General features: G+C 35.6%; 1 protein-coding gene across 1 annotated transcript in view; it reads left to right on the top strand.

The window, feature by feature from the left end:
* Window positions 1-16217, top strand: part of MMP16 (matrix metallopeptidase 16 (membrane-inserted)) — a 71465-nt gene extending 55248 nt beyond the window's left edge. The window contains exons 6-8 of the mRNA XM_010190032.1: window positions 4132-4282; window positions 8775-8890; window positions 13539-16217. Coding sequence (XP_010188334.1) covers window positions 4132-4282; window positions 8775-8890; window positions 13539-13873 — 602 coding nt within the window. The 3' untranslated portion in view covers window positions 13874-16217. The remainder of the gene's footprint in view (window positions 1-4131; window positions 4283-8774; window positions 8891-13538) is intronic.
* The last annotated feature ends 10 nt before the right edge of the window (window positions 16218-16227 follow it).

The raw sequence follows: 16227 nt of genomic DNA, 5'->3' as shown, positions 1-16227 counted from the left end.
TATTTGCAGTAGTCATTAGGCAGTTAAATAGTCTGAAGAATATATGGAATTAAAATTCATTATTTTAAGTGAAGCATAGCAATACAGATACCCTTTATTACCAGTATTTTTTTTCTGAATGTCAAAGATAGATGTTGAAAGACTTCAAATAATTGCAGTTACAGTTCATCCTTCCCAATTGTTTCCCTACTTTTTAGTGATGATATTAAACAAAGCATTATTGCAAAAAGTAAGACATTTTGACTTTTTTATCACTTGCTTCATTCTCAGCTTGTGACCTTACCATTCTGCTTGTTATTGTATTAGATCTTACATTAGGGAATAAAAGCAGAGAGATGAAACATTGTGAAGGTTGGACAGACTTCATGAAACATGTGTTGCTTTATTCTCTATGAGAAGAAAAAACCCACCAACCAGACCTTAAAAACCAACTTTGTAAAATAAATACAGTAGTGAGTTCTGCCAAGACCATAGGTTAAGCCTCTGAACAGGCATTAATTATCTATAAAAAGGATCAAACTATAATTATTCTAGTTTTGTCATATATTCTTTATTTCCATTATAATCACAATTAATGAAGTGTATTGTCTGTTTACCAGTAGAATTGGAATATGAGCTAAAGAAAAGTATACTGACTTAAGCATTCATTTTTAATACATTTTAAGATATATAAATGTAAGTTAGAAATAAAAGGAGATAATTCTCATCGCAGTCAGGCATTTTTTGCCCTGATTTTCAGCTTTAACTCCTACTGATATTTGGTTCTGAATTTGAAAGCTTCTCCCTTTTTCTGACTTTTGAGAAATTCTCTGATCAACAGCCACCCACTTTCCTCCAGGTGAAGGAAAGAAGCTAAATAGAAAAAATCCCCAAAACTAATTTAAAACAAATAAACAAACAGAAAACCCACAAAACCACCTAAAGCCCCCCAAAACAAACAAAAAAAAACCAAGGTGAAAACTGTCAGCCAGATGGAACATTTGGATTTCCTGTATACACTCCTTCCCATGAACAATCAACACAGTTGAAGCAGACTAAACATGACTTCCAAAGCAAATGTTAAATGCAATTCCCTCTAGTTAGAATCAATAGAAGTCTTGCACACATATGTTAAAGCTTTCAATGCCCTACTGTCTCCATAAAATACAGTTAAATTTACCTTTTCTACAGTTAAATTTACCTTTTCTCTGTTTATGCAGGAAGAATTTGTTCTTAGTAAGAAATCATGTGAAGAAGAATTTAGTTTCTTAAGTCTTGTGTTGTTACCGTTATCTGCACTTTCATTCTACTTCAGTATATCTGAATTTGAAACAAATACCTGGCTAAGTGGTGGTGTCACTTATAGTGGTGTGTGCTCTACCCTCACTTATTTTGATATGACCTGATCTTGTGAATAGCTAATTTATCTCATTGGGTATGACTGATAACTTCTGTTCCTTGTGAAGCACAGAGAAAGGTAATGGCATTGCAGACATCACAGCATATGCCTCTCAATGCTGTGCATCAGCTGTCATTTGGAATGATCTTCTGAAACAGAAATGAGCTGGCTTAGTATCATACACTGGATGCCATCTGTTGTTCACACCATAAGTATCAACTAGTAAGGTCCAAAATGCATGACTTCTTTTATCATTGCATTTGAAACTGCCATTACCATCTGAAGCCTCCTATGTCCAGTCATGTGAATTGGCAAAAGAATAAACCACATGAGAGAAGGGACAGTGAATGACTGAAGATGCTCAGCTTGTCATGATCAAACCCTGTAAGTGAATTTTTTAAGGAACCTCAATAAAGGTAAATGTCAGGTCAACACAGACCTCAGCTTTCCATGACTGTTCTTCATAGATCTGAGTCCCTTTTATTTTCAGTACTTCAAATGGTTTTGTACATACCCTTTCTTTGAACCATTTCTTCCTTCAACTGGCAGGGGGGGAGAAGATGCATCTGTTGAGCAAACTGCAGTGTCTGTGCTTGAAAGTAGGTGACAAGCAGCTGTTAAGAAGCTGATAAAAAAATTTACTCTGGAAACTCAGCATGAGAGGGACTGAAACTGTATCCCCTCTCCTAATTAAAACTGTGATAAAATGAAAACATGCTTTAAATCACTACAGTACAAACAGGGATATTACCCCCCTCCCCCCCGCCTTTAAACAAACATTTAATACCACTGAGGGGTAGCTAAAATATAAAACCAACTGCAAAGCGGCTCTCAGAATTTTTCCTCTTGGTGACTCTGGCATACACCTGATCCTAGATCCTTGGAGTATTATTACATTTCCTTATAAAATATTTATACATCACAGTACCTTCACCTCTTAAGTCTGTGTAACAGCCTGCCCAGCCTTACAACTAAGTGCAATGGCACAGCCATGATTTTATTCCTTATTTCCAAATGTGTTTGAGCAAAATATATTTTCAAACTTTTTCTCTTATATTTTAAATATCATCATCATAAATAACAATAACTTCTCTAAAGAGAAGTATCCAGGAGGCCAATTGAACATATATGTGCATGGAACTTCTCTAGACCTTTCTGTGCTGTAACTGAAGGGTCTACTTGATGTCAAAGAGTATCTTCTTCTTCTGTGTTATAATTACTAAAGATAGCAATGGATTTTGGAAACACATATGAAGGTAGTGCTTTAGAGAGAAAATAAACACATGATTCCTACATAGTCTAGCTCAGAAAGTGTGTCCTGGTGGCCTAGATGACATAATGCAAACAGAAGACAAGCCTCAGAGCAAGCTCTTCACATAAGTTCTAAAATTCAAATTATGTTCCCTTTTCCCTATTTCTAGGGAGCATATGAGGATTTTTATTGCCTTTTTTCAGCCAAAGCTGTCTGTGTTTGAAAGACAAGTCTCTACTGAAAAGACATGAGTGAGAAGTGTATTTTGAAGAAGAGTTAAAAGAAAGCCAGAATGTAAAAAGGAGAAGATAGTTGCAAGAATAGAACAGGAGACACAGTACGTTGAGAGGACCCTAGTAAAGAGTATGGAGGACGACACAATTAGTTAGACTAAAGGCTTAATATGAGATGATGAACCAGATGAGATAATTGTGAAAGTGTTCAGTAGGGAAGAGGAGCTTGGCTAGGAAGCTAGAGCAAACCAAATCTGGGAAACTGGAGTTGTGGGCTGGTGAGGTAAGCTATCTAGTTACAAGAGAGAGCACAGGAAGTTCTCTCAAAAAACAAATATAGAGGGGACTATACTACAAAACACTGATACAACTGCTGCTTTTGTAGACATGCATACCTCTATATAGACATTATATTTAGCTAGTAACTACAACAGCAGGGGTTTAACCACTCAGCATTCCTATCTAGGAGGCACTAGGCTATTAATCTAATTTAAGACAGTTTAGGTAACCTGAGGTTTGTTTAGACACTGTGCTAACACCGGCTAGAGTCATACAACTACCTTGTATTACCAGCATGTAATAAATCGTGTGGTTTTGAATGATTCATCACCCACAACCAAAGGTGCGACCGGTACTAAAGGCAAACCCTCATTAATTTCAGAAACAGTGTTTTCACTTATGGGACTTAAGAACCTCAGTTTGCTGTGTTTAGGCCACACTAAAGAAAATATGATAAAAATAGTATTTTGATTTATGAAAGAGTATGATAATTTCAGAAATAATATGTACATCCTTCATAGGTAATTTAACATCTTGAGGAGAAAGACAGTACAGAATAATAAATGTATACAGGCTCTATGAGGACAGTAATTTTTTTTTTACCTAATTTTATCTTAGAATTCATTCTTCTTTCCTCATGAAATGTGCATCTGTTGTGTAGTATTGCTGTAAATTTATTACATTATCTACTACAGAGCCTCTTGAGATTACTTCATTTTTATTCCAGGTTTCATCCGTATATAGTTGGTATCAAAATATTCTGTAGTCTTATTGAATGAAAGGTGCTTTATAAAGGCAAGATATCTGTAAGGCGTATTTAATTTTGCATTATCTCCAGTGATAGAACGTTTTTCATGTCATTGTGTTTGGCAGAACCACTATAGCCCTTTGGGAGTCTTTTTTTATTTCTTAGGAGTGTATTAATATTAATACTGAGAGTATTGAAGACTAACACCTATATGTATGTGTATATATATGCTTTTGCACAGGTAACAAGTTCTGGGTTTTCAAGGACACTACTCTCCAGCCAGGTTATCCTCATGATTTGGTAACACTTGGAAGCGGAATTCCTTCCCATGGCATTGATTCAGCAATTTGGTGGGAAGATGTTGGGAAAACCTACTTCTTCAAAGGAGATAGGTTGGTATAGGAATTCTGCAAGGAACAATTTGGTAGATATCAGCTAAGCATGTTAATCTTTTCCTCTATTTCTATTCTATTAAGAAGAAGTCAGGCCACTTAAACAGTTCATTTTCCATGGATGAAATTAACTCCTTCTTCACAGAGGGTCATACTGTTTTCACATTTCTTATAAACTAAATTATGTTTATGTGAATATACTGAAACTTGTATATGTATGTCCAGTGGAAAAGTTATGTTTTAGACTTCAGCAGGCAAGTCACAACTGCGACAAATTTAAACATATATATTGAAAATAAAGTAGTTTTGTATACTTTTACTTGCTCCTTTTTATCTACATTTCTAAACCCTAACACATAAACAGGCAAGGCATGATCCAAAGCTTTTTAAGGTCAGTGAAAATGACTTCTCTGCTACTATATAAAAATGAGGCAAGAAAGGGAAATGACAACTAAACCAGGCAGCTAGAGGACAATTTGAACAATTGCCTAGGAATTATTTTAAAATAAATCTTACAGTTCCCTTCAGAAGAGTCACTTGTTTTTATGATTAATAAAGAACAGAAAAAAAAAAAAGAAATAAAATCTGAGTTATTTTCCAGACCTGAAAGAGACTTTCAGTAGTTACTTAGTGTCTCTGTCTTCATTTCCTTGTTTGTAAAAATAAGGGAAAGAATATTTGTCTGCCTTATAGACATGTCAAGAGAACTCAATAATTTTTGAAACCCTGCAAGTTATCTGAATGATGGATTTTACGGGTTTTCATTATGTCACTGTGTTGATTGATGTATCACCATGCAAATTCTGAGTGCTCAAAGACAAGTTGTATTTTGTTAATATTTGTAATGTTTGTATTAGTATTATTAAAAAGTATGATGACTGCTTTTGTTACTGTGTGGTGCTTAGGATCTGAGATGCTAATAGTATTCATGGATCATTTAAGAAATTAATTTAATGCACATCATGGAACATGTCTAGCACACTACAGCTGATAATTTTTAGCAGTACTGTAGTATTGCACTACAGATTGCCACTCACAAGTTTATTGTTAAAGCTTTTCTAAAAAAAATCTCCAACATTCATGATGAGGAAAAGAGATAACTCAGTAAAATTTTTGTGATGTTTGAAATAATTTCAAGCAATCAGCTTTCACAGTAGAGAAGAAAGCCACCTAACTAATTTGCTTCCCATGGTTGAGTAGATTGTTTTTTTTTAATTTAAGTTTATTTTCAGGCAATAATTTTCCACCTCCACATTTCTGGGAAAATATATACAGTAGGAATCTTGTGTGACCTGTATTTCCTTTAGGTTTTATTCAGCAGTGTCCTTTTATATTTCCATGCACAGTTACTTATGGACAAGACTTTCCTAAAACACTGATGGTAATAACAGAAGAAAAAAAGAGCTATCAGAGTAAACATCTGTTAATGGAGAAGTTGCTACTTAGAGCTAACAAGCACAATGAAACTCAGCAGGATGTAAATGCAATACCGTATGTCAAAGAAGATCGAACATGAGCCTTTCAGAGATAATTGAGCTAATAAAGGATACTGACCACCAATGGGAATAAACCCATAAACCACTAAACTTCTGTATTGTTTATATCACAATTTTTTTTAACTTTAAATTTAGAGTTGAATTCTCTTGCTGTTTTAGTAGTATGTATACATCTATTATAGGGGTGGATCTTTCCCTGAAGAAGGTATAACAGAAATGTAGCTTCTCAGTGACAGGAGGTAGGAATGAAAGGGAACCAAAAAACACCAGCGTCAAATAACAAAGTATGTTCCTTATGTAAGTCAAGAACCGGTATACTTTCTTTGTTTTGACAGTAACCTGTAGTTAAGGAGCTCCAGGGTGGAATCTAGACAGAGTTGAATGTCCCAGTGTCCTAGAACAATGGTATACATAAATAAAGTTAGAGCAATAGAATACAAAGCAACGAATATTGGCTGTAAAATGGGAAAAAAAAAACCCAAACCAAAAAAAAAACCACTCCCCTAAAACCACCCAAAAACAGTAACAAGATTTAAAAGTCCAAATAGTAAAATGGTATTGTAATACTCATATATCTAAAGCAACTCATGTGTGGGTCATTATTATTAATATTTAAACTTATCAATTTAAACACTAAAGATAATTCTTCCATATAATTATGTGAAAGATAAAAAGAGGACAAAAGTTGACTACAGAAAACATTTTACCCTCTCATTCCTCTCCTGCTGGAATTGAGTAGTGATGATGATAACAGGTTTCCTGCATTTCTTGACACATGCTCTTGTTTATGCCTTTGTCTGATGTGACTGGCTTTTGTACTAAAGTTTAAATTAATATTCTTTTCTCCTTAGTCATCCAATAGTTCAGAATTCATTAAGTAAATAAGATTAGATATGGGAAAGACTATATTTTAGCAAATATTTTCAAATTCCCTTTTTCTAAAGCCACGAAGTGCACTTTCATTTATTTTCTCTCTATTACTTTATCAGTCTTTGAGATACAGTAACACAATTTATATAGTCTGTAAAGCTCATATCAGTCAAAGCTTCATGGGAGAGACTGCTTGTGAACATTTGGAGTGGCAAGGAGAATCAGGACTAGGCTTTTACTTACCCTGTAGACATGCTCATTATTCCAGCATGCAGATAGTATCGTGATGAGTCCTTTCCTCACATCAATGCTGAAAAAACAGCAGTGCTGCGACTTCTGAGTATGTGCTGGGAGTGTCCTCAAAGACTTCTTTTTTTAATAACAAGGTATATTTTTGAAAGCCCTGTAAGGCTATCTATTTCCATCATTCAGTCTAGTGGAAAAACACAGAGATCAGTAAAAGAAGGAACTCAAAAAGGTGAAAAGATTGGAAGAGAAAAAAAGAAAAATTAGTGGAAGTATGCTGGAAGGAAATAGGGTTCTTGGAAAGAAGGATAGAGAAAAAGGTAACTTAGTTGGTGAAGAAGAAATGCAGATAAAAATGGAGATTAGAAAATAGAATATTAAGCTCAGCAAAGAGTGAGAATAAAGAAACAGAAAGAGAGAACAGGCAAAGGTGAAAAGAGAAAATGCAAACTAAAGATGAACAAAGAGTCAAAAGATGAGCATGAACTGATTGCAATAATAGTAGAGCTTTGTGTACTACATTTACATGTTGTTTCTTTCTCCATTTAAACTCTAGAAGATGTTGCATTTCAAAATAAAGATGATTGCGTTGTTGGCTGGTTACTGATGCATATGTGACTAGATTAAGAAATCAGGCTATAAAATAATTTATGCATGAGAAAGAAAAAAATAAACACAAATGGTTTTTAATGTATCTTACCAACTCTTAACCCACTTGAAATCTGCCACCTTTTAATTTCGTTGAAAGTTTAAATCCAGAGAAATGCCCCACAGGGAGAAATACAGAGGAGTTTAGATAATTTGGTTTTTTGAAAAGGATTAAGATGTGAATTGATTAGTGTCTAAGTACCTTTGCAGAGACAAAATATTATCCACTTAAGGACTTTTTAATATATCAGGAATGATCATAACAAGGATTTCTAAAAGCTGAAGTCAAATGAATTCAAATTATAAAAAGTGTCAAGTTTTTAGCAGTGACCAGATTATCGAATAAAGTGGTATATTCACAGGCTTTTGATGTCCTGAAACGGTGAATGGCTGCCTTTTTATGTAATTTTTCACATGAATAAAACTGATTTTGAAAAAAAAATTCTCCAAGAAAACCATGCTCTAAATTGGTATGCTCTAAATTAATGGATCCAATCAAGATATGAAGTGACCCACTCAAATATCAGGATAGACAGAGACACTGGAGATAAAGTATGTTAATTCTTAGAACCAGCTTATAATAAGATATGCATAGCAATTTAATCAGCTGCATAAGGACAAAGAAGTTATCAACATTATCTGTAAAAGTAAATAAAATCACAAGTGTAAATGCTTCTTACATGTTCAGGTTGCCTAGAATTTGCATGCTAAAGCTTTTTAAATTGAAGAAGGACTGACTGGCAAAAAAAAGGCACAAAAGCAGAATTTTGTATTACACGGTATCTACTGAATGATAAAAATGAAAAGGTACTGTAATGCATAAATATAAGGAGTTAAATTAAAATTTCTGGTAGAATGTTAATCTGAATCCACTGTCATTTTTGTGATGAAAATTTTATCTAAAATTAATGTATCTTTTTTGCATATGTTGCATCTCTCTGTGCCACTATGCTGAAGTCTTAGGCATCAGAGTTGCTGCGATTATAAGTGAGAAGCATGCTGATTTACTTATAAAAGTGCAAAAATGTTTTATCTTCTTTCTGCTTACATGAAGCAATTGTCCAGTCAGCAAATAGATTTCTTTGTAATCTGGTAGTATGTTCAAATAAAAGGACTCAAGTATTCCCATTTGTGGCTAATGAGTGTAGCAAATGTTTGAAAGAAAAAAGTATGTAGTTAATAATCTACTATCTTACAAATGCTTTTTTTTTTTTACTTTAAAAACATTTCAGGTACTGGAGGTACAGTGAAGAAATGAGATCCATGGACCCTGGTTATCCCAAACCAATCACAATTTGGAAAGGTATCCCAGAATCTCCTCAGGGAGCCTTTGTCCACAGAGAAAATGGTATGGAAACATATTCCTGGTTTAATGATTTACTAATACCCCTTATGTAAGATAGAGTAGTAAAGGAGTGATTGACTATTCAGGTTAAGTAGCAAAGGAATTCTTGATTTATGAACAGAATACAGAATCACAGAATGACAGGGGTTATAAGGGACCTCAAAGATCATCCAGTCCAACCCCCCTGCCAGAGCAGGATCACCTAGACTAGGTCACACAGGAACACGTCCAGGCGGGTTTTGAATGTCTCCAGAGAAGGAGACTCTGCAACCTCTCTGGGCAGCCTGTTCCAGTGCTCTGGTACCCTCACAGTAAAGTTTTTCCTTATGTTTAAGTGGAACTTCCTGTGTACTGGTTTGCCACTTGTCCTGTCATTGGTCACAACCAAGTCTGCACCCATCCTCCTGACATCCGCCCTTTAGATATCCATAAGCATTAATGACATCCCCCCTCAGTCTCCTCCAATTCAAACAGATCCAGCTCTCTCAGCCTTTCCTCATGTGGGAGATGCCAAAGGCCCCTCATCATCTTAGTGGCTCTAATTTTCTGCTATAGAACTTACTGTTTTGAAAATGGCTGTTTGTTTGCATGTACCATTTAACACAATGGAGAAAATGTATTTCAACTTTATTATCATAAACCTTAATGTCCCTTCTTTTTTTTTCTTGGGTCTTAATTTGCTTAATTATTTTTGTTCTCTGCTGAATTATAGTACCTCTTAAAACAAGCTTCCTAAACACAGTATATCTCTGATTTGTCAAGGTGTTGGCTGTTTAAACAGCTTAGAAGGTATTAATTTCAGTCTGAACAACTAGAAAAGGGAAGCAAAATTTTTATCTAAGCAGAAATTTCCCTAGGAATCTATATAAATGAAAGATGTCATAAGCCCATGATGCAGAAATGCAGATTCTAGGGATATTAGTATGAAGTGCTATTACCTGGATCAAGATGCATCATCACATACAGGAACCTAGAATGGCCTGGCCACACTTCCAAGTGAATGAGAGCAGCCAAACTCTCCTTCATCTTATGAGAATTCAGTGTTACCCAGGGGCTGCAGGGAGGCTGCCAACAGGGCCCTCAGTTGCACAGAGTTTAGTCCCCTGTAACAGGAATGAAAATATGCATTTGTCATCACTTATCATAGTTAGAGAATTATTGTATGGCATTTATGATTTATTTATTAGTGGGTTTTGAGTTTATTCTGTTTGCCTTACAGACAGCACATGTATATATTGTCGTATTATTTTAATTTCCTTTTAATAAGCAGATAAAAATATTTCTTTCCTTTTATAAACCATTTCAGTCTCCTTTTTCAACCTCTAAATTGATTAAATAATTTACCATGGAAATGTGTGGGGTTTTGTTTTAGAAATATGTTTAATTGCATCCTTGCTTTGTCTTTGTTTTATCCAGAAACAGAAACCCTCTCTGGATTCTGGCCTTTTGGCTAGACTGGATTTTTTTTTGTGTTGCTTTTACTTGTTTTGCTCTTTTTTTAACTGGAATGTAGGTCAACCAAGATGATAATCCTGCATACATTACACTCAGTAACTGTAAATACGCATATATGTGGAAGTTGGCACAAACATTATGCATGCACAGACAAACATAATGGATATAACCTCTGCTTTCACAGAATCACAGAATCATTAGGAGTTGGAAAGAACCTTGAAAGATCATCTAGTCCAACACCCCTGCCAGAGCAGGAACTGGATGATTTCTTCCCTTCATTTCTTTTTTAAGCATATATTTAAATATTGACAGCCAAAAGGAATTTAACACACACGCACATACATATATATATACATATATATGTATTTTAATGTATCCATGTATGTATGGGTTTGGGTTTTTTTCTTACCTTGTTTGCATTCACCATAATAAGTTTTATGTAGTGAGCTCAAGTACATGCGTCTCTCATTACAAATGAAAATTAACGTACTGTAACACTCAGACCAGTGGAACTGAAAATACTGTAGAGGCAGAGCACTCATTCCTAAGGCAGAAAAAACTTTTGGTTACATCAAAGCCACTTCTCATTTTACCCCAGTGGCTTTGATAGTCTGTCTGACTCTTTGAATGAGGAGAGTGGTAAAACATCACATGAGATTGTGGAAGAGAGAAAGTGAAGGAGGGCATGCTTGGGCTTCTCAGAAAGCCTAAAAAGGTCCCAAGACAGAAAGAGAGACTGAAAATGACACCATAAATTTCCCAAGAAGACCACTAAGACATTTTCCCTGAAATCAAGAAAACTGACATCTTAAGAAACGGTTCACAGCTCTGCTGCTGTTTGTATGAGGAGAGAAGGAAACAAAACCAGATGCAAGTAAGAAGTACCACAGAATAGTTGGAAAGATGTTGATTACAGTTTGCCTGAAACTGTTTTCCCTTCTTTGGGCAGAAGCAGAGTTGACAAGGAAGTTTTACTATATAGCTTTGTAATGGGACATCTGAAAGCATGTCTTCCAGTTAATTCATTTCATTTTGAAGAATATTTTTTCTTTCCCTTGTCTTTCTATTGTGTAAACCACGTAAATGAACACCTGCATCCAATCATAACGAGGTTTCCTTCGCTGTCCAAAAAAAAAATGGGGTAATCTTGCAGTAAGAAGCTTGGGTAAGATGAGAAAAAATAATTTCCTACTCTAGTCAGCATCCTGACTCACTGTCCTAGAAGTTTGGTAAGGTACAGGTAACATCTTTGAAACCTTCCATGCACTTTCCATGTTGTGTTTTGGTTTCTAATGCTATGGTAGGAAATCTTAGGAGGAGGTGGAGAAGAATTTTCCTTTCTGTTGCTCCATGGAATCTGAGATCTCACAGAGTTCTCCAGCTTGGAGAAATCTTTCTTTCTGACTTGAGAGCAGCACAGAAAGTCTCACCTCCTGGCCAGAATTCTGCTGAAGTGGATGATGGGGCGATTTTTAGAGAGAAGAAAGAGAAAAGGTAGTCTCCTTCATTAGCCCTTTGAGCTTTTTTTGCCTTGCACTTACTAGCACTACTAATTTGAGTTTCTATTTGACACATTAGTGACTGCTAAGTCCTTCCACACTGCTTGAGTCAGGCATTGCACTCACTACTCTCAGCAATTAGCACTTGGAAAGGTATAAGGAGAAGCTCTCAAAGCAGGCTCAACAAGTCAAGCAGATTCTATGAAATAACTTTCAACAGTTGTATAAAGTCACTTGTTCTGCCATGAGAGCAGTAACACTACTCAGTCTCTGCTGGTAACTTCCATCCTACAGCTGTTCCTGACTGGTACCCTTGTTCCTGCCTCAGAAAAATGACAGAAGAGTTTAAACTACCCTCAGAGTTTTCCAGTGGAAAATACACTCTAATAGAATAATGTTTACTGGATCTATAGGGGCTGGTGATTCCTTTGCTGCTTTGACTGTAAAAATATTAATTTGATATTTCATTGTATAATAACAATTAAAATTGTATAATAACAATTAATGCTAACTGATGTAAGTATTCTGACTTATAAGTACCCCTGATGTATACATATATGTATTCTATATATATGTAATAATACAGATTTAGAGACATTCTAAATATTCTGAAAAATGACAGTAGATTATGAAGATTTTTTTACAGAGCTGCAGAATATACTATTGAGTCATTTTTTTAGAATTGAAAGAAACTAACTGCTGTTGGAATAGATGATTAATAATATCGCCAGATAGTCAGCTGCCAGTCTTTTTAGGAAGCATTGTTAAAGTGACAAATAATGCCCAATCTGTCTTAGAATTCTTAGTAGCCTTTAGTACTGCAAGAAATAAGCCAAGGTCTATAAAGTGAAGATAAAAAAAATCCAGCTATTTACATTCAGTTCATAAACAGTAGGAGGATGTTCACCCAGCCTGAAGGTTTCTTTCTTGCCAGATGAATGCTATTTTTCAGCTGGGATAATAAAGTAGTGGAGATTTTTTGGCAAGGGGTCAAGTTGGTTTGAGTTGGGTTGGGTTGGATTTTTTTGTTCGTTTTGGTTTGGTTTTTTGTTTGGGTTTTTTTTTTTGTTTGAATGTTTGTTGGGTTTTTTGTTTTCCATTTAAGCATGTTTATTAAGAACATTGGATTGTGCCTGAGTGAGGAAACACCATGTATTTGTAGAAAACTTAAATCTGGTTACAACTGTTTTCTCTTGGCAAAGCTGCTGTTATTTCATCCAGGTTCCTTCTTCTGAAGTACAGCAGTAGGCTATGTGACATTAAAGAGGGTCAGTATTCATTTCTGGCTGGTGTAGCATTGCAATTTGTATCAGTAGACCTCCCATCTTGTAGAGGTTATAATGCTTTAAAGTACAGGCCCTGAGGATTCCAACTCTGGTTGAGTTTTCCGTGAATGCACAAATCAGCTGGGCCCTGGTCTGTCAAAGATCATGTTCTCTAAAATTTCTGGTTTTCTTGTAGTAATGGAAGAATTATTGAATTTTTAAAAAAGTAAAAAATCCCCGATGTCAGATTTTCTACAGACAGTAAAGAAATTTGTAAACAAGATTTGAAAGACCTATAACTTATGTCTATTCCTTACACCTTTTAAAGGTTTTAATTACAAAATAATTTGATACCAGTAATTTTGATCCCAATGTGTTGATGACATGATTTGATCTGATATGATGATTAATAACTGCAATTTTCTTCCTCAGGCTTCACATATTTCTACAAAGGAAAAGAGTACTGGAAATTCAATAACCAGATGCTCAGGGTGGAACCTGGCTATCCCAGATCCATCCTCAAGGATTTTATGGGTTGTGATGGACCAACAGATCGAGACAAGGACCGACACAGCCCTCAAGATGATGTTGACATTGTCATCAAACTGGACAACACAGCCAGCACTGTGAAAGCCATAGCCATCGTCATTCCCTGCATCCTGGCCTTGTGCCTCCTTGTCTTGGTTTACACTGTGTTCCAGTTCAAAAGGAAAGGAACACCCCGCCACATACTGTACTGCAAACGGTCTATGCAAGAGTGGGTGTGATGTAGAGTTTTGTTTTTTTTTCTTTCCCTCACAGGAGTTTGTGGTAACTTGAGGTTCAACACAAGAGCTGTTATGCAGTTTCCTAGCTAGGAGCGGGCATCTGTCAGTCTGAAACAAAGCTGATCTTTAATACCCAGGGGGTTGCCTGTCCTGTGCATGAGTGGCGATTCGCTCAGCTGGGAAGCTTCCATGATACACGGTATCTACTGTTTCTTCAGTCCTTTGTCTTTCTTTGTCATTCGATTCTAGGCCTTTCCTCTGCACGCTCAATACCCTATGAACTATCAGGATTAACTAATGAAGAGGAAAAAAAACAAAATCTCCAGTGTTTCTACATTTTTCCCTTAAGGCCTGTTCCCCTTTGAAAATTTTTTTGCTGAAAGTAATTTTTTTTAGAAAAACACAACAACCCACAACAGAACTTTCAGGAAAGTGAGAAGACCCAAAACAGCTTTGTCTCCAAAGAGGATTGCTTTCTGTCTGCTATGGATAAAGTCCTATACACTCCTACTTCCAGTTTTGTCAGGTGGGAGACTCGGATGACACACAGGACTTCAGACTGTTCGGACAGCCATTTTCCAACAAACAAGGGGCCAAAATATCTGCAATATAGTAACAGCCTTAATACTACATTCATTTTGTGTTTTTTACAGCTGCTCTGGGCTACGTCCTCAATGTTTTAAACACATTTATATTCATTACTATATTCAAGCAGAACCTTTTTATCAGTTTGTTTGATTTTTGGTTGGTTTTCCTGCATAATCTTTCCCAAGCTGTACCAAGCCAACTGCCCCAGGCCTTTTACAGGTCTGTCAGGAGCACTCATTCCAGAGCATGGTAAAAAGCAGTGTGTGTCTCTGAAGTGGAATTCAATGAACTAAAGCAACAGTCATGCTATAGAGAAACTTGATGCTGGTATTACATTGGTGGTGTAACCCTTTGAGAACTATTGCATCCTTTGTCAGAGTCTGGTGGATGTTAATTTTAGTTGTCATTAAATTACAGGATTGTGTTTGGGTAGTACAAATTTTAAAAGTAAATCAGTTTTTTCAAAACAGGTTTCCTGTAACTGCAAGTGAGTGTTTTTAATTATTTGCCTTATTGATAGAAAAGCATTTGTAACGTAAATAGAAAACAAAATATGTTTACCAGCTACCTTCTGGTTAAAAGAACCAAATCTATTTTAATAACTTCTACCACTTAACAAGAAATTTTCTGAACTGGCGACAGTTTTGTAACTCAGCCTTTTCTCTTAAGCATCTTGAATTTATCTTTTAAACTATGTTGCATGATAATTCAGTTTGCCTCTGCAGAGGTAGGGTTACAGTTTCAAAGGAAAGTAAAAATTATGACTCTGATATTGCATGAGTATTCTCCAGTGTGTTACCCCTATGCATGTTCATCATAGTTCTCAAAGGGTTAGTCAAATTTCTGGCCTTCAGCCAAACATGGTATCACTGACAGAGTCAAGGCACCACCAAAGCATTTTGTCATTCTGTGTAATTTGTGCTAACAGCAGTATTGTCATTTTCATGTGACCTGCAGAGCAGGTTTGTATCAATATTTTTTTCCTAGAGAAAAGTCAGCAACTGACAGACCTCTTTATTGATTTTAGGAGCTGCTTCTTGCAGTGATAGGCTTTACAGTCACTGGGCTGTGAACTTATTAAAGATGGTCAGAATGATGCACCCCAAAAGTCAGACACCTGGTTTTTTATGAAAGCCAGGATTTGAGGGGCATAGCTTTTGCAACAATGAACAGCTTGCCTTGAACTTGATTATTGACCTGTTGACTGTCATTTCCAAGTTACGTATTGTCTTCTGTGATCAGCTTCACTGTCTGAATTTCCATAAAGTGTACTGTCCTGTCTTTGATCTTTGACCTTTAACTTGCAAACTGGCACAAACTGAAGGGAATATGATGTTGCGAATGAACTAAGACAAGTTTTATTTCTTAAAAGGCCTGATACACATTATCCAAAATTCGAGAAGAAAATGTTGAGATGTTTTCATAAGAAAGAACTGACATAAACTAAAATATTTATGATAGATCTGTAGAAGGGTATTTTGCTATGTATACATGCACACTCTAAAATGAGCTACAGTAGAAGTTAATTTTTATTTAACTTGAATACAATTTTCAGTATAAAATTATCATTTCTACAAATAGGTAATTATTAATGAAAAGGTTATAGAGAAGTATTAAAATACTTGAAATGGCCAATATTGGCTTTTACATAAAATGAGACTTTTATACTACATTCAACCAATTTCTTACTGGTTTCTTAATCCACATAACTGGATCACTTTTTAGAGAGTGTAGGTATATATATATACATATATATATATATATAT

This window comes from Mesitornis unicolor, unplaced genomic scaffold (genome assembly GCF_000695765.1).
Source record: "Mesitornis unicolor isolate BGI_N332 unplaced genomic scaffold, ASM69576v1 scaffold16808, whole genome shotgun sequence".
Lineage (NCBI taxonomy): Eukaryota > Metazoa > Chordata > Aves > Mesitornithiformes > Mesitornithidae > Mesitornis > Mesitornis unicolor.
This window is presented reverse-complemented; position numbering and strand designations above follow the sequence as displayed.